Source organism: Mixophyes fleayi, chromosome 9 (genome assembly GCF_038048845.1).
Source record: "Mixophyes fleayi isolate aMixFle1 chromosome 9, aMixFle1.hap1, whole genome shotgun sequence".
NCBI lineage: Eukaryota > Metazoa > Chordata > Amphibia > Anura > Limnodynastidae > Mixophyes > Mixophyes fleayi.
In genome coordinates, this window is record NC_134410.1 from 131,126,986 (window position 1) to 131,146,878 (window position 19,893).

The 19,893-nt window shown below is 46.9% G+C and overlaps 1 protein-coding gene across 3 annotated transcripts in view; it reads left to right on the plus strand.

The window, feature by feature from the left end:
• Window positions 1-19,893, plus strand: part of LOC142101351 (uncharacterized) — a 189,884-nt gene that overhangs the window by 89,160 nt on the left and 80,831 nt on the right. For all 3 annotated transcript variants that reach the window (XR_012678984.1, XM_075185776.1, XM_075185777.1), the window contains 2 exons: window positions 1,122-1,280; window positions 5,332-5,400. Coding sequence is in view for 2 of the 3 variants with exons in the window: in XM_075185776.1 (XP_075041877.1) it covers window positions 1,122-1,280; window positions 5,332-5,400 (228 nt within the window). In the remaining variant the exon portion in view is untranslated. The remainder of the gene's footprint in view (window positions 1-1,121; window positions 1,281-5,331; window positions 5,401-19,893) is intronic.

A 19,893-nucleotide genomic window follows, 5' to 3' on the forward strand; every position in this document is an offset into this window, starting at 1 on the left:
ATTATGCCATTGGGTATTGTATTATTATAAACAATGGCTGTTAATTTTCGACCTGTTTACGTCTGTTTTGGTAGCGTTCTAAACACTGGTGACATCCGTGTGATTTACTCCTTGTGTGCAGCTAAATCTCTCCCATATCCATCATAGTGATAACAACAACACATTGATGTGACTGCTGGGTTAATACAGTAGACTTTGCAGATGTCTGTGGTTTATGGGACGGGACGGGGTGAGGATTGTACCAGTTCTTATCCCCAATAATAACACTACACAGGTAGACGTTACACACAAACATAATTACGTTGTATGAAAATGGTCACAGTCCTGATCCTGAACGTGTCTTAGGAATGTGGTTTCCACATTAAACACAGCCATAAAGTGTCAGTATATGATGTTATCCTGCGGCTTCCAGAAGTGTCTGAGACACGTCGTCTGTAAATTACAACAATGCAAAAAACATCCAAAATATGTTTCACAAATTGTTACAAATATATATATATCCTAACCTGTTGCCGTGGTCACCATTGTTTATCACTTCTAAACCTTTACATAAGGAGGATAACTGCTGAAACACGGCCTTTTGTAGATATATTCTTTCTATTTTGCTATTATTATTGTGTTTTAATAATGTTTGGACTTTTATTAATTTATTTTTTTTCCTATGAGGATTACAAGTTATTGGATTACATAATACACTGGATTATTATTGAATCTCCTACTGAGACGTTAATCCAGGCAGGGACGCCTGTTGGTTTGGGTTGTTGAATCGCACCTCTGAAAGTGATATACTTTATTATATGTTATACTCGCTGCTCTCCTCCGGTTACGTCGCTGTGAGATGCACTTTGGGGGTTTTGATCTGATTGATTTTTGCAGTTTGTTTGTTCAGCATTTTGCAGACTATTCCGCTGGTAACTGCAGCAACCAATCAGATATTTGATTTCATTTTCTAAGAGCAGTAGAAGTGTGACTCCGATTGGTTGCTGCAGCGAACACGACCTCATCCACAAAGTTACTTTTAGAACAGATTTCACCTTTGTCTGTAACGTGTTTTGTGTCCGCTGAGTTAGACTGTAAAGCTGGGACGGGTCGGTGACGTCGTTCTGTATTTGGCTATTTAGGGTTCCTTCCAGCAGCTGGTCTTTGTGATGGGAGACCCAGGGGCCGCCCGGAAATACTGCACGAATTACAACCAGACTTGTCTCAGCAGTTTCCCAGCTGAGCAGTTCTTTAATCTGTCTCTGAGTGAACGAGAGAAACGCCCGGCTCCAGTTTCCAAGGTAACAGCGCTGAGCGCACTAACAACAGTTCCTGTACGTAACCGCTAGGTATTATAATTCAGTAAATATGTTTTGCCTTCTCTGCATGTTGGAGCTGTGCCCTCTAATGGCTTTGGTATGATTATTATTATTAATAACCTTTATGTATAAGGCGGCACATGAGGTTCGCAGCGTCATACAGATGGCAAACAAGACAGTACATGGTATAACAGTACAATACAGTACATAAATAACACTACAACTCTCAACACAGCTACTGATAGCCTGGATGTGAAAGGGGTACAATGGGGTACAAGGGGTATATTCAGCGCAGGATGAAACCTGTGCCCATTAGCGTGGGCTCAACTAACAGGTTTAGAGCCACTGAAAGACAATGGGGGAGTGAAGACAATGGGGGAGTGAAGACAATGGGCAGAGAGCCCAAGAGGAGGTGAGCAGTGTAGCTGGTGAGCCAGAGTTATAGGTAATGAGAACAGGAGGGAAGAAGGTCCTGCCCACCAGAGCTTACAATCTAAAGGGAAGTATTATGAAGATGCGTGTGTAACGCCCCCTGTGGGGAAGGACAGGGACAGACGCAACAGAAAAGAACTCACCTTGTAAACGATGGTCACCTCCAGTCCGCTTCCGATTTCCCAGCTGCGATCTAATCCCAGCAGATCCGCAGCCGCAGTCACCTCCAATCACGTCCTTCTAAGATAGAGACAGGGATTACGGCCGTGCCTACCAGGTAAGGGCTGTCCGAGACTACGGCAAAGGACAAGGACACGGTCAGTCCAAGCTCCTTGCCGCCTCCTCACTTTGTTCTTGCCAAGACGCGGGGGACTACAGGCACTGAAGGCCAAGACTAATCCGAGGACTAATCCCGCCTCAAGTACCTCACACACCTGCCGGTGAGGGCCTAACCGAAAGGGGGAATCGAGCGTGATACTCACCGGGACACTCCCACTTCCGATCCGGTTCTCCTGCACCTTCCCGACTCCTGCGGATGACAAGAACACACAGCCTCCCTCTACGCTCTCCGTGAGACTAAGATGGCACCCACAAAACTGGACTAACTACAACGGCGACCCGACCCTAACAACGTTCTAATGGTCGGCAACGCAACTACGTCAAACTACTATAACTAACTAAATGTGGTGCACTAACGGAACTACTCACTTACACGCTACGGGGAACACCAGCCGGTGTTCACAGCCTAAACCGGAGGGCGGTTCCTAACCCCCTCACCCAGGTCGTACCAAGAAGCTGCCTTCTTGCTATGGAGTCACACACAGGCCCTAAGTACGGGTTCTTTAAGCCCGGCTGAGGCTCAGTAGAACAGCACACTAACCCGCGGGCCGACTGCCGCACGGAACAGCCGATCGAACTGAACCGCCCGACTGCCTGTACTCGGGTATCTCACACGTGTCCCTACGTCCGGAACCACAGGTCCACCTGCACGGAACCGGCCTTGAGGACCCTTGATCAGAACCACGGCCGCCCCTGGAACTGCCTCAAGGTGTGCCGTACTGCCACCAACTCACTCAGCCACCCCCTCTGGGTACCAGTGTGACCCCGGGGACCTAAGGGACAGGAAAACTACGTGTGTTCTCCCCTGACTATGTGTATGCTGGTACTTACACTTGTCCCCCCACAGCACGGGTTAGCACAGGAAAACCACAGGAAACAAGAGCCTACCTTTAATGGGGGCCTGACGTCTTGCCCCTGGACACAGTTATATAGCACACCAAAATACTGTAATGTAAACTACACTCGCCACACAGACAGAATAAATACAGTCTACAGTACTTTGCCCGCTACTTACCCGAGCACACCGCTGCTAGCCAACCAGCAGGTTGCTACAGCACCACGGGAGCCTACGCTCGACCGTACCTCCTAACCACGTGTGCTCACCTCACACAGGACCGCGCCTACTCTCACGAGGCTCTCACGCCTCTACCACACACCACCAGGGCCTTATGCCCTACACACCATGGGTCTCTGCCCAGCTACACACAGAGCCTTCTGCTCTGTTTCCTGGGCCTCAGCCCCCTCTCTACCTCAGGGCTCTGAGCCCACTCACTAGGGCCTTGTGCCCTACTACCTAGGGGTCCTAGCCCCTGCCTACCGAGGCCTGTGGCCTCCCTAACTAACTGAGGGCCTTGTGCCCTTAATAGCCTACAGGCTACCAGCCTCTAACCAGGCCCTCTGGCCTTCCTATGGCCTCTAGGCCACTAACTACCTAAGGGCCTTGTGCCCTTGTACACCTGGGGCTCTGAGTCCCCCTCTCTAACTAACAGGGGCTTGTCCCCTTTATATCAATACCATGGCCTACTGGCCCACTAAACTCGTTGGGGCCTAGTGCCCAGGTCCCTGGGCCTTGTGCCCCTAATTCACGTGCCACGGGCCTTGTGCCCGACTGTGCCCACGGGCCTAGTGCCCGAATTCAACGTTGAGTATACTTACCTGCTCTGCGCAGGATACTCAACTTGCCACGCCATCTTCTTCCTTTCTTCTCCGGGTCTTCCAGACCCTCCAGCCGGCGGCGCCTCTTCTCCTCTTCGGCGCTGTTGAGGGCTGCTTGGCGGGGGCGCTCTCAGCCCTTACAAGGGCTCCCCGCCGACGATCTCCGCTCCGGCGGCTTGCTTGAAGTCTTCTGGCGGCAGGGTAGCTCACGGCCCTTACAAGGGCCCCCTGCCGCCGCTGCCGCTGGTCTTCTTGCTGGACGTCTTGCAGAGACGTCCTCTCTCTTCTCCGCCGACGGACTTCTGACAAAATGGCGCCACCCGGCGACTTATATAGTCGCCGGCGTGACGTCATTAGCCGGCGCGAGCGCTGATTGGCTCGCGTCGGCGCCAATCTTTTGAATGGCCGGGCGCGAGCCGCGATTGGCTCGCGCATCCGGCCGCTGATTGGCCAGCGGGGAAAGATGAGCCCTGATTGGCTCATCCTTCCCCCGCGCACAGGACCTGCAAGAAAGAAGTTATACTCACCGCCGCTGGATCGATGGACGGGTAAGTTCTTCTTCTCTTCTTTCTTCCTGCTGGGCACCATCGGGGACCTCTTCAGCCCCTCCAGGGGCACAGCGCTGCCGGTCATCTTCGCCCTCTTCACGGGCACCGGCATCTTCTGTCCCTCCACACGTGTACTGCTGAGCAGCATTGTAAGAGATAGGTCCAGCCATGGTTTACTCAGGAAGAACAGACCTACAACGTTGTATCAGGAGACAGTTACTGAGACTAGTTTTGCGCTGCACAAACTTGCAGCAGATGTCACCCAGAGATTGCACTGGGCTTACTGGAGCTTATTGCAGCCTAGCAGGGAGCAGGAGAGCTGCAGGGTGACGCAGGTCTGCAGACCAATGTTTCCTCCTGCCTCCATAATACACGTATAATGTCCTATGTTTGCTAGCACTGGGCAGCAGTATAGTCCACTATCTCATATAGCAGATTGCAGCCTAGCAGGGAGCAGGAGAGCTGCAGGGTGACTCTTTGTCTGGTTTGCGGACCAACGCTTCCATGCAGTCCTCCTGCCTCCATAATACACGTATAATGTCCTATGTTTGCTAGCACTGGGCAGCAGTATAGTCCACTATCTCATATAGCAGATTGCAGCCTAGCAGGGAGCAGGAGCGCTGCATGGTAACGCAGGTCTGCAGACCCGTCAAATCATTTCCATGCGGCCTGAAATGAGGTGTTTATAATGTCTGTACACACTGGATAATACATAGCAAAAAAACATATTATCCCCTTTAATAGAAAGCTGTAATGTTACATGTCAGAATCAAAACACATTGCACATATAACCACACGTCCAGTGTCCAAGATGTCAAGTTGCAGTTATTTACTATGGTATGTTCCTGTAGGAATGTAAGTAAGAATGTCTTCATGTCAGTGATCCTGAAACTCTCACTCATCCTAAATTCCTCCACACACCTGCACACCTGCTACCATCATGTCGGTTTCACACGCAGACGTCTGCAGAGGGACGGAGCCGTTTTACTACAAGGTCTCTGCCTGTCTGGGGTTGAAATACTTTACTAATGTTGTGTTTTCCTCTCTTTCTCATACAGGTTGTTGTGTTAGAGACTCTGACCTCAGGGGAGCGAGACAACGTTACCATGCTGACAGCCGTGCAAGAGGTATGTGATGGGGGAGACAGGTCGTACTTTTACTGTACCCCTAATATGACCTTAGATTCCTGCTTCTCAGCGCTCCTCCTTCTGTCTATTTATTTATCTATTTATTGTGTTTAGTCCATCTGAGACAAGTTCCAGCCGACAACAGGAAGCCGTAATAATTAGTGGCATAAGAAAAGTGCCGTAAGTCGAAGATATTTTGAGATACCAATTCCAAAGATCTTACTAATAGCTCTGAAAATGTGCGTATTCTGGTTGGCTGGAACGCCAAGTTATCGCCCAGGATCCGCTGGGATTTAGCGATTTGTAGAAGTAACTTGTAAAACACATTGGATAAGGTGAAAAAGACTTTCAAATACTCAAAAGTCTCAAAAACATAAAAATATTTTTGCTGGAATTTCTCCTTACAAAGGTGAATTTGCTAAGGGATTAAATAAACGATTTGTGCTGCATTGCCTGACTTCTAAGTATGAGATGTCCTGCAAAATTCATCAAATATGCGTTTGATTGGTCAAGGGGCTGTTGAAATAGGGCAATATTCTGCAGAGGGTAACGGGTGAATAGAGCAGATATGATTTATAATATAAAGAATTATAAGAGGTGCTCTAAAGAGGAGTCAATATGATGTTCTGGAGAGACCGATTCCTACAGGAAAATAATTATAAAAATAAATATGTTTGTATTATGTAAAATTCCGTATAGATTTTGCACGAAATTCTACATTTTTAATGTCTTTTTGCTGGAATCTATAATCCTATGAGAGTATTAATGTCTCTGTGCTGTATAACAGTTGATGGCTGTATTAGTGTTATTTAGCTGCATTGTGGTCTGTGGAGCGTGAGCTTTGAATTAATACAACAAGAGGGTGAGAAATGACTGATGTGCGAAGCTCTGTAGAGACTCACTAGATATGTACACAAGGCTGGAATCACGTGGTTAGCGAGTAGCGCTCATGGTCCGTCATGTGTTCACCAAATTAGGAATGCACGGTGGCTCAGTGATTAGCACATGACCTCACAGCACTGGGGTCATGAGTTCGATTCCCAACCATGGCCTTATCTGTGTGGAGTTTGTATGTTCTCCCCGTGTTTGCGTGGGTTTCCTCCGGATCCTCCGGTTTCCTCCCACACTCCAAAAACATACTAGTAGGTTAAATTGACCCTAGTCTCTTTCTCTCTGTCTGTGTGTGTGTATTAGGGAATTTAGACTGTAAGCCCCAATGGGGCAGGGACTGGTGTGAGTGAGTTCTCTGTACAGCGCTGCGGAATCAGTGGCGCTAAATAGTGATGATGATGATGTAGCAAAGATCTAAAATGAGCGCTACCCTACAAAAAGTGGGAAAAACATGACAACATACTGCAAGTACCTATGTATAAAAGCGCAAACTATAAAATTCGAAACTCACTGTGGTGTCTCTTTAAAGCATGATCATATGACATTGATGATGGAATATACAGTAATTCCTCGCACTATGAAGCTTACATTCTAAACGATACCAGGGGAGGATGCACGGACATGTTACAAGTGAGTGCAGTGCAGACCATGAAGTGCCTGTAAATTGCTGTTTCGTGCTGTGGTTTCAGCAGGAGGCCTCATTAAGCCGCCTTCAGCTGGGCTTTGATCCAGAGACTTAAGCTTGTTCCCCGGCTGGGAGTAGAACGGAGGCAGCAGGAACTCTCCCACCACGTATCTGTCTGCGCTGCTGGTACCCATGGAAAAAGGGTACATGCTATTTAAATAATAATAATTATAGTAACAAGCTGTCCAATTTGCGGCTGGTTACCCTGAGGCGTTGTTTGGGGTCTCCGCCTTCAGTGGGAGATTTTATATGTAAAGGACGACATATAATGACACATAATGATACCGTGTAGCCCACTCTGTGAATCACACTGACATAAAGGATCGTTTCCACTGCAGGAAAATGTCCTGTTCTTATTATTGTACATATGTTCCTGGTTTCAGGGGATAGTGCGTGGCATATTATGGAGGGTGAGGTGGAGCTGGGCGAGTGATCTCCGCTGGATGCGGGCAAGCTGCGCTACTGCACCTGTTTGGGGCGTCTTATGCGCAATTCATGCACATTCTGTACCGTTAGGGGCATTTCTATGCACAACTAAAAAATAGGAATAATCCAGGAAATAAAGGTAGCCCAGATGTCCCCCTAGTGTTACTGTGAGACATAAATTATTCTGGATTCAGCAGTATTTTAGAAGGAAGTAGCTGCATCTCATTAAGTGATAGCCGGCTGTATTTTGAAGTGACCCTGTTAACATATCATTCCCATGACAGACGTCACCCCACAGAAGCTTGGTGTCTACAAGGGCACACGTAGGAACACGGAACAGGCACCCGTACATGGGAGTGCACAGAGCGGATAAGACGGAGACATCTGTGCCACGTCTCAGTGTATCTAGGGATGGATGGATTTGGTGCTTATCTACAGTACAGATTCTACAGATAAGGGATGCAGATAAGAGAGATGCTGCTCACCAATCACAGGGATACACAGTGACATTCATATCTTCCAGATTTCATTCAAACCATTCCCTGGGGAGATGCCTGATGAGGAACAGGCTTTGGGTACTAAGAGATTTAGGGGGGGCTGCTCTGGGCCTTTGAAAGCTCATCCCAGGAACGATGAGAGTCCAATAAATTCCAGTCCAATGATCACAACCTAGCGACCCATGGACCAGAGAGGAGATGAGATCAAAGGGACCCATCAATAACTGTATTGTTAACCTTCATGTGACAGAAAACAGTTACATCGGGATTGTGTGTTTTATGAAAATACACCCCCCCACCCCCCCCAAAAAAAAATTTTACATTTTACTTTCATATTGTTGGTGAAATTGCTTCTAGGTTATGGCCAAGTATTAGTTATATTCCCAGTAGCCTTTCTATATCTCTCTCCGTCTCCCCCTATCCATCATTGATCACTCTCTCTCTCTCTCTCTGAGCTCTGTTTATTAAGCAGAGAAAAGTCCTCTCTGGTGATAACATGATCTCGGTGCCCACCCAAGTGCCAAATAACAGGATTCATCTTAATTTTGGCAAAACCCAAGAACTGGCCACCATAACACGACATTAGTGCTAATCTTCTGTACGAATGTACCAATATCAGACACGCGTTTTGATATCAATTGTCTAATATCTCTGTAATAAATACCCAGCACAAACAAAATATGGGACAGATACTTACAGCAGAGTAAGGTAGATAATTATTGGTGGTTGTTTTTCTATTGCCAGCAGTAGGAGCAGAAAACATTGGTATCTATTGAGTATTGCAGTGTTCAGTGAAACGCGTTGGTTAAATTATTATTTCATAGCAGGTGGATTATTTGTCAGTGTTTTTCTTTTGAAGTCTGTTTGATTTATACTCAGACTCCTTGGGCTAGATTTACTAAGCTGCGGGTTTGAAAAAGTGGGGATGTTGCCTATAGCAACCAATCAGATTTTAGCTGTCATTTTTTAGAAGGTACTAAATAAATGAAAGCTAGAATCTGATTGGTTGCTATAGGCAACATCCCCACTTTTTCAAACCCGCAGCTTAGTAAATCTAGCCCCTTGTCTCACTGAATCATCATCGTCATTTATTTATTTATTTATTTAGCGCATTACAATTGTAATAACACAGTAATAAAACAATACTGGGTAATACAGACAGAGGTACGAGGGCCCTGCTCAAATGAGAGCTCCGTAATTGGTAGCTGTGATTGGATACAATTTGCTATATTGCTAATTGGATTGTCGGCTGTAAGCACCAGATCTGAGCGTCTTCAGATCTAAAGCTGGGTACGCAGAAGAATTGTTCAGACTGACGTGTTATCTCAAACGATTATATCTACGACTGAAGGTCCGATCAGTCTGACGATTCATCCGTACACACTGACATGATTTACCTTCAGATCTGTGCTCTTCATCTGGTCCTTCATCTGGTCCTCTAGTCTTCCGAGAATGACAGCACAATATTCATTCATTATTGTCACACTGATTAAACCTCCTGTTCTTGCTATCCACATGTCCTAACAAATTTCGTTAGCTTCTGTGACTCTGAAACAAAACATTCTGTCTCAGAACAAACAAATGAATTATTCCTTCTACAACTCTCTCTACATTTATTCACCGGGACATTCATCACTAGCATCGGCTGAACAGAGCCCGACTCTGCAGACTCTACGGAGATCATGAGTATGAGCGCACACACACTACGTGACCGGCTGGTGTTTGGTTGGAAAAAATTGAACGGTACGACCAAACAAATGAGGCGACAATCGTCTATTTGGGCAGACTTTGGACCATCGTGTCACTACACACACTGACCCGACTTTCGAATGAGCGGTCGTATGTCGGCTGGTTGAGCCGATTATTGGACAAAAACCCTGTAGTGTGTACCCAGCTTTACATGTTCTACATTGAAGCTCTTTTGTTTTGAATACTGTTTTATTTTATGAGAATCGATCCTTTATTTACTATTTTATATAGAATTAATCATTACCTTTGATGATCAATTTATAATCTATATTGAATTCCACAAAATGTGTAAGTACTTTTATTTCTAAAGTGTTTACTAGAAGAAAGTCCTAATGATGATGTTGGAGAGACCTGCGGCATCACTCAGACCCCTAACCACCAGGGCCATGTTTTCTATTAGGCACGATGGGCAGGTGCCCGGGGGCCCCACGGACAAGGGGGCCCCATAGGCACGGCTCTTAATTAGAATAAATAATTCTGAAAAAAAAAAAACCTTCAAGGGTCACTGAGCAAGTACATTTATCTATCTGTATCTCTATATATCTATATCTATATCTGTATCTCTATATATCTATATCTGTATCTCTATACATCTATCTATCTCTATCTCTATATATCTATATCTCTATCTCTATATATCTATATCTCTATCTCTATATATCTATATCTATATCTATATCTGTATCTCTATACATCTATATCTATATATATATATATATATATATATATATATATATATATATATATATGTAGGGGCCCCGGTGCACTGCTTTGCCCGGGGGCCCATAATGTTGTTAAGATGGCCCTGGTAACCACAATAAAGATTTATATGGAAACTTCAGCTCACCTCTAAGAATGATCCCCCCCCCCCCCTCAGCACAGCGTAGAGTACAATGGACAGTTCTATCGCCACTCATGAGACGGCAGCCCGAGGCCGCTGCCCTCTCTGCCCAGCATGTAACGTTGGCTGTTTGTGTGCAGACGTTGAAGGTGGGGGCTGGGTACTCCATCTGTACCTATTTACAGTATTACAGTACAGAATGCCGGAGAACAGGCACAGTCCTGCACGGTTAGGTCATTACTTTTCATTAAAGAGCTTGTGGGGTTACATCAGGGTAACACAAATCACAGCTGGTGACTGTTCTGCAGATCCTGCTGAAGTAACAGGACCTTTAATCAGCGAACACTAAAGGAACAGTCACGTTACGGTGAGAGACAGATCTTCACTCCGCATCTTCTCCTGCGGCGCTGTATGACCTGGCATAGTGGCGTCATAGCGCCAGTTTCTCCGGCAGAGGCGCCATTTACCTCTCCTGGGGATTATGATGTATAACGAGCACATTCTTAGGTCTCTGTCCAACGGGGAGAGAAATTCAAGACAGACATTTCTCATATCAAGATCCTTGGGGCGAGCGCTGGTTAGGAGAGAGAAACAGGTTGTTTTCTTACTATATCAATCCTGAGCTGTATCTAACCGGTCACAGAGCTAAAATTATCTATAGATACTGCAAAGGGACAACTCTACCTCTCATGTGTGTACATACATATACACAGCGTAAACACACATACACACCATACACTCGTACATACATATACACAGCGTAAACACACATACACACCATACACTCGTACATACATATACACAGCGTAAACACACATACACACCATACACTCGTACATAGATAATATAACGTTACTTACAATATCTTGCTAAGTTAAAAAGAAAATAGCAAAAATTGCTAAAATGTTCACAATCAGCAAATCTGCACAGTTCTGGGTCTAGTGGAGGAGGGTTCAAGGGGCTTCTTATAGTCTCTTCACAGTAGCTGAACCTCCATCCTCTTTATATGCCCATCAGATCTCCCCACATGCCCCTTATCTGCCATCAGACCTTTTTTTTATCACAGATACAGCAGTTCCGATAAGATGCTGTTTCTGTGATAAAAAAAATCACACTTACCATGTCCTCTTCGGATGCGCTGTCTCTAGGCTCTCCTCCAGGTGTTCCTCATTCTCTTCATTCTTCAACTGCACATGCGCACAAAGATCCCCTCTCTGTCTCTGCAACTATCGTTGCAGAGAGCGAACGGTGAGTGACAGGGAGGGATCATGTGATCCCTCCACACATGCGCTGTCCAGCTCTGCTCTTCAGAGCAGAGCTGACAGCATTGGATTTTTTCAATTTTGATAATGTACGCCAGCCCAGCTTCAGCTACAGCTGGTACATTAACATGACAAGTTCCCGAAAAAAATGTTTTTCGGGACTTGTTGGATTGCGGCCGGGAGCATTCACCATACTGTAGAATGGTGACTGCTCGCAAAAACGATGAGGAGTGCAAAGCAGCAGATATCCATGATATCTGCTGCGATGCACCTTTAATAAATTTGCGGAGGGCACATCGGGACCTTATTTCCACGGTAAGTGCACGATAGTGCACTACCGTGATTTCTTAAATATGCCCCATTGAATCTAACAACATACTCCTCACTTACCTCTTACACCGCACACACAGAGGATGGAGAGTGAGTGCGCTACACGGTCTCATCAGCCCTCCCTGATACTGTGACCTCCCTGCGTTGGGCAGAGGGGTCTCATGACCACAGAGTGGCTGCCGGCGACCGGACCACCATGTTCAGGTCTTGCTCCCGGCTGGGTACAAAGAGCCGCAGGGTGACTGCCGGCGACCGGACCACCATGTTCAGGTCTTGCTCCCGGCTGGGTACAAAGAGCCGCAGGGTGACTGCCGGCGACCGGACCACCATGTTCAGGTCTTGCTCCCGGCTGGGTACAAAGAGCCGCAGAGTGGCTGCCGGCGACCGGACCACCATGTTCAGGTCTTGCTCCCGGCTGGGTACAAAGAGCCGCAGAGTGGCTGCCGGCGACCGGACCACCATGTTCAGGTCTTGCTCCCGGCTGGGTATAAAGAGCCGCAGGGTGACTGCCGGTGACCGGACCACCATGTTCAGGTCTTGCTCCCGGCTGGGTATAAAGAGCCGCAGGGTGACTGCCGGTGACCGGACCACCATGTTCAGGTCTTGCTCCTGGCTGGGTACAAAGAGCCGCAGAGTGGCTGCCGGTGACCGGACCACCATGTTCAGGTCTTGCTCCCGGCTTGGTACAAAGAGCCGCAGAGTGGCTGCCGGCGACCGGACCACCATGTTCAGGTCTTGCTCCCGGCTGGGTACAAAGAGCCGCAGAGTGGCTGCCGGCGACCGGACTGCCATGTTCAGGTCTTGCTCCCGGCTGGGTATAAAGAGCCGCAGGGTGACTGCCGGCGACCGGACCACCATGTTCAGGTCTTGCTCCCGGCTGGGTACAAAGAGCCGCAGGGTGGCTGCCGGTGACCGGACCACCATGTTCAGGTCTTGCTCCCAGCTGGGTACAAAGAGCCGCAGGGTGGCTGCCGGTGACCGGACCACCATGTTCAGGTCTTGCTCCCGGCTGGGTACAAAGAGCCGCAGAGTGGCTGCCGGTGACCGGACCACCATGTTCAGGTCTTGCTCCCGGCTGGGTATAAAGAGCCGCAGAGTGGCTGCCGGCGACCGGACCACCATGTTCAGGTCTTGCTCCCGGCTGGGTACAAAGAGCCGCAGAGTGGCTGCCGGCGACCGGACTGCCATGTTCAGGTCTTGCTCCCGGCTGGGTATAAAGAGCCGCAGGGTGACTGCCGGCGACCGGACCACCATGTTCAGGTCTTGCTCCCGGCTGGGTACAAAGAGCCGCAGGGTGACTGCCGGCGACCGGACCACCATGTTCAGGTCTTGCTCCCGGCTGGGTACAAAGAGCCGCAGAGTGGCTGCCGGCGACTGGACCACCATGTTCAGGTCTTGCTCCCGGCTGGGTATAAAGAGCCGCAGGGTGGCTGCCGGCGACCGGACCCCCATGTTCAGGTCTTGCTCCCGGCTGGGTATAAAGAGCCGCAGAGTGGCTGCCGGCGACCGGACCACCATGTTCAGGTCTTGCTCCCGGCTGGGTACAAAGAGCCGCAGAGTGGCTGCCGGCGACCGGACCGCCATGTTCAGGTCTTGCTCCCGGCTGGGTACAAAGAGCCGCAGGGTGGCCGACGCCGCTGTAACAAATCAGCTGAAACATGGAATATTTGGATCTGCTGCTCTTCTAACATGGCATGTAAAGTGCACGTTAAGATGCGGGTGTCCCACTCTGACCCACCTGAGAGGAAGACCACAGCTTAGTGCAATATCGTATTATAATAGCCTGAATAAAACCAAATGTTGTGATTTCTGCCATCTTTACTCCATCCAGCAGACCCGGGCTGACCATCCAGCTGATGATGTCATTCTACATTACGGTGATGGACGAGGGATTCTGTGTTTTATTCCATTAAATTATATTTAAAAATACGTGACTGTGGTTTTTCTTTTTTGACTAATGGAGAACTACATGTTCCAGCATGCCCTGGCAGCCATTGAAAGTGTATGCTGGCACTTGTGGTTCAACAAGTGCTCTTCCAGATAATGAATGGCAGTGCATGCTGGAACTTGTAGTTCCAGAATAACAATTGGAGAATAAGTGCTCTGGCAGCCGGTATCACCGGGGAGCGGAATATCAGTAAGTGGCAGTGATAGAAGATTCTCTATAGTTGCAATAATTGTATGTAACTGTAACAATTTCTAACTCCCATTGTCCTATAGATTGTAAGCTTTCGAGCAGGGTTCTCTTACCTCTCTGTATGTATTACCCAGTATTGTCTTATTAATGTTTGTTCCCAATTGTAAAGCGCTACGGAATTTGCTGGCGCTATATAAATAAATGTTGATGATGATGATGATAATGATAACAATATAACTGTAACAATGTAACTGCAGTATGTAACTGTTATTGTAACAATGTAACTGCAGTATGTAACTGTTATTGTAACAATAGAACTGTAACAATGTAACTGCAGTATGTAACTGTTATTGTAACAATAGAACTGTAACAATGTAACTGCAGTATGTAACTGTTATTGTAACAATGTAACTGTAACAATGTAACTGCAGTATGTAACTGTTATTGTAACAATAGAACTGTAACAATGTAACTGCAGTATGTAACTGTTATTGTAACAATATAACTGTAACAATGTAACTGCAGTATGTAACTGTTATTGTAACAATGTAACTGTAACAATGTAACTGCAGTATGTAACTGTTATTGTAACAATAGAACTGTAACAATGTAACTGCAGTATGTAACTGTTATTGTAACAATAGAACTGTAACAATGTAACTGTAGCAATGTAACTGTAGCAATGTAACTAATTGTAACAATGTAACTACAGTATGTAACTAATTGGCCCAATGTAACTGTTATTGTAACACTATAACTGTAACAATGTAACTGCAGTATGTAACTGTTATTGTAACAATATAACTGTAACAATGTAACTGCAGTATGTAACTGTAACAATGTAACTGCAGTATGTAACAAGGTAACTGTTACTGTAACAATGTAAATGTATCTGTAACAATGTAACAGTAACAATGTAACTACAATCTGTAACAGTGATGACTGTGATGTCGATAGCAGATGACGGGTTCCTGTACAGGATTCTGCTTATACCCCCTCCAGGGGTCCCATGACAAACAAACCAAGCTCTTTAATTAGTCTGATTAGTGGTCTATGAAGTACATCTGCAGTAAGTCTGCAGGAATTATTTTAACCCCTACCCTCCTGATTATCAGCGTTTCATGTGTACTGCCTCATGTGATTGTCATATTATAATTATATATATTTGTACTGATGATTTGTGAGAAACTTTAATAATATTTACATTACTATTTGTAGTGCATTTTCGGGTAATTAGCGCTGTATTTTTGATCATGTGAGGGGTTCAGTTGCTTTTATGTCAGGAAAGTTACAGAAATTCGTCCTTCCCACACTGATGAGATCTTACAGTACCAGGAATGACCGTCCCACATTGATAAGATTACAGGACAGGAACACAAACATTTCTAGTAATTGGTTTTCCACGATCAGCCTAATGTCAGTATCTTCTCAGCTGTGATGAACTTTGGGTTCTAGATGCTGCAGATTTGATTTCTTTACTGACCACTGTTCTCTGAACTTACAGTAATTTGCACATTGGTTCTCGCATTCTCCTTTTAGCCGTGAAAATCGATGTACAGGAAAGATATATTCTTGTTATAAACCACGATTGTTTTACCTTCTTATACTAAAAAGCCTCTATTTACTTTGTTCCTAACCTATCTACTTGTGAACCGGAGATGTTAGCAGACGTGTATCATTTTGACTTGAACAAAAAGCAGTCTGAGCTTTCACCACCCCCCCCCCCCCCCCCTCTCCCCCCTTCCTGCTTCTCTACAATACGACTTGTTCAGCAGCTACAATTACTCTTTTTGGGCCTGATTCATTAAGGAACTTAAATTAAGAAGTTTCTTATTTAAGTCTCCTAGACAAAACCATGTTACAATGCAAGGGGTGTAAACTAGTTTTCTGTTTTGCGCATAAGTTAAATACTGACTGTTTTGTCATGTAGCGCACAAATATCAACTTTAAATTTCAGTGTACAAATAAGCTATCAAGTATTTGTGTGCTATATTACAAAACAGTCATTATTTAACTTATGTGCAAAACAGAAAACTAATTTGCACCCCTTGTATTGTAACATGGTTTTGTCCAGGAGACTTAAATAAGAAACTTTTTAATTTAAGTTCCTTAATGAATCAGTCCTTTTGTGTCTTTGCTACAACAGTGTCATCCATCCCTCAATCCTGCAGAGACGTCTGTGTGTTTTAAATGCTGTTTTTCAACCATAAGACTATAGACAAATGGGAAATAAATGCAATTATTATTATCCTTTGGGGTATATATAGATTGTAATCCCATAGATTGTAGGCTTGCGAGCAGGGCCCTCTTACCTCTCTGTCTGTATGTATTACCCAGTATTGTTTTATTAATGTTTGGTCCCAATTGTAAAGCGCTACGGAATCTGCTGGTGCTATATAAATAAATAATAATGATGATGATGATGATATATATAAATTCTTGCTTCGAGTCTTTGTGTTCGTTGCATGCACTGAAATAGTTAATGAGTATCGTATGGGTGCCCCCTGTTGATGCTGCTAACTGTCCCTGGCAGGTGACACGTTTCGGTGTAATGTTCCGGAACCGGCCTTGGGTATAGTTTAGTAAAAAGAGAAAGTATTTTGCCACAAGGTAAAGAGGAGACGTAACTGCAGAGATAAACCACATAGAATGTCCAGGTGTCACCCGACTTGACGTATGGGTGTAATAAACATGGAGGATGGAATGTTCTAGAGTCTTCATCACAGGTCCCAGCAGCTTCAATGACTTCAGGAAGATCAGTGAAATTCAGCATAGAGGTGAAACAAAGTTCATAATGGTTCGTTATCGACATTTGTAAAGAAAACTAAGTGGTTGTTTACTAATGCAAAATACGTAAGCGCAGCGCATTTTATTGCGCGTTCTTGACTGCCGAATGCCTACATTTACCCGTGTGCATCCATTGGTCATGTATGATCTGGAGACAGACTGTGAACACCTCAAAGACCCCCCCTAAATCTCCCACCGGGGGCACAAGTAGGGGTTCAATTTCTGACCTCATGTGCAACTTTGTACATGTCGCCGCAAACACCCCTAACTCTACCACCGTGCTTCACCGCCTTATCTGTAGGAATGAATAAAAGGTAACATTTTAGTCCTGTTTCAGTCCTTGTTTATTTGTAATATGAAAATAATAAACTGTTTTGTGGAAAAGCTTTGCGTGACCATCTGCTAGATTGTGGTCCTAGCTGGGAATTCTTATGTTGAGAAGAAAAAGCGTCACCTTAAAGCAGCTTTGGATCACGCCCTTAATTAATGGCATCATCTGTGACATATGATGTCACCGGTCTCCAGACCTGGAGACCGCCCAGGCGGTGGAGTGGGCATTCTCCTATCCTCCACCTGTACTTTCAGACTCATTCCTCCTGAACCTTCCCTCTCCTTCTCCTCTTTTGAAGTCCACTCTATCCGTCTCTTCTACCCCATTCATCTCCGCGTCTCTGTCATATACCGTCCCCCTGGGCCCTCCTCCCTTTTCCTTGACAACTTTGCTGCCTGGCTCCCACACCACCTCTCCTCTGACATCCCCTCCATTATCCTCGGCGACTTCAATATCCCTATTGACAACCCCACCGACCCTGCTTACGTCAAACTCCTTGCCCTTTCTTTCTCCCTTAGCCTCTCCCAATGGACCTCCTCTTCTACCCACTGCCTTGGTCACTCCCTTGACCTTGTCTTCTTCCACCGTTGCAGTCTGTCCGACTTCTCTATCTCCCACTTTCCACTCTCGGACCACCATCTCCTCTCATTCTTTCTCTCCTCTACTCCTGAACCCCTCCCCCCACCCAAATCTACCCGGTCCAGGCGCGATCTCGACACCCTTGATCCTGCTATTCTATCCTCTTCTCTCGAAACTCTCCTCTCTCCCCTTTCCACCCTGTCCTGCCCTAATCAGGCGGCCTCCCTCTATAACCAAACCCTCTTCTCCGCCCTTGATGCGGTCGCCCCTGCCCAGCCCATCCACCTTCGCTGCTCCAATCCCCAACCCTGGCACTCCAATCTTACCTGCTTCCTCCAAAAATGCTCTCGTACTGCCGAACGCCACTGGAGAAAATCTCGCTCCCTGGCTGATTTCCTCCACTTCAAGTTTATCCTCTCCTCTTACAGCTCTGCCCTCTCGCTCGCTAAGCAATCCTTCTTTAAATCCCTCATCTCCTCCCTGTCCTCCAACCCCCGCCGCCTCTTCGCTACCTTTAACACTCTCCTGTCTCCCCCCCCCCCTCCCCCCCTCCTTATCTGCCACTGACTTCACCACCTTTTTCTCCTCTAAAATCGCGGCCATCAGACTTGAAATCTCCTCCTCCACCCACTCTTCCGCCACCCCCCCTCTCGCCCTTCCTCCCCCCTCCACTCTCCCCCCAGCCACCAACTCCTTCTCTCCTTCCGCCCCACCTTGGGTGAGGAAGTCCACTCTCTCATTTCTTCTTTCCCCCCTTCTACCTGCCCCCAGGACCCCATCCCTTCTCACCTTCTTCGCTCCCTTTCCGCCTCCACCTGCTCCCACCTCGGTCACCTCTTTAATCTGTCCTTCTCCACCGGCATCTTCCCCTCCGCCTTTAAACATGCTCTTGTCTCACCCATTCTCAAGAAACCCAACCTTGACCCCACCTCACTCTCTAATTAGCGCCCCATTTCCCTTCTCCCATTTGCTTCCAAAATACTCGAGAGACTTGTCTGCAACCGTCTCTCCACCTACCTCTCTAAACACTCCCTCCTTGAACCTCTCCAATCAGGCTTCCGCCCCCTCCATTCCACTGAAACTGTCCTGGCTCAAGTTACGAACGATCTCCTCTCGGCTAAAGCCCTGGGCCACTACTCCCTCCTGATTCTCCTCGACCTCTCAGCGGCCTTTGACACCGTTGACCACCCCCTCCTGCTTCACACCCTTGAGTCCATTGGCCTCTCCGGTACCGTCCTCTCCTGGTTCAACTCTTACCTTGCCGACCGTTCCTTCTCTGTTTCCACCTCTGATTCTCTCTCCCCATCTTCCTCCCTTCCAGTCGGGGTCCCTCAGGGCTCTGTCCTTGGACCCTTACTATTCTCACTATACACCTCTTCTCTGGGTGCACTCATCAGCTCCTTCGGCCTCAAGTACCACCTCTATGCTGATGACACTCAACTCTACCTTTCCTCTCCTGATCTCTCTCCATCCCTTCTCTCCAGGGTATCCGCATGCCTCTCTGCCATCTCCTCCTGGATGTCCTCTAGATTTCTTAAACTCAATCTTGCTAAAACTGAACTCATTGTCTTTCCTCCCTCTCGTACCTCCTTCCCCTCTGACCTCTCTATCAATGTTGACAACTCATCTATCTCCCCTGTTCCCCAACTCCGCTGCATAGGTGTCATCCTCGACTCCTCTCTCTCCTTTGCCCCTCACATTCACTCTCTCGCCAAATCCTGCCGTTTCCAGCTTCGCAACATTGCCCGCATTCGGGCCTTCCTCTCCCAGGATGCCACCAAATCTCTCGTCCACTCTCTGATCATCTCCCGCTTGGACTACTGCAACCTTCTCCTTATCGGCCTCCCCCTCTCTAATCTCGCTCCCCTTAGATCTGTACTTAACGCCGCTGCTAGGCTTATTTTCCTCTCTCGCCGTTCCACCTCTGTCTCCCCACTCTACCAAGCCCTTCACTGGCTCCTCTTCCCCTACAGAATCC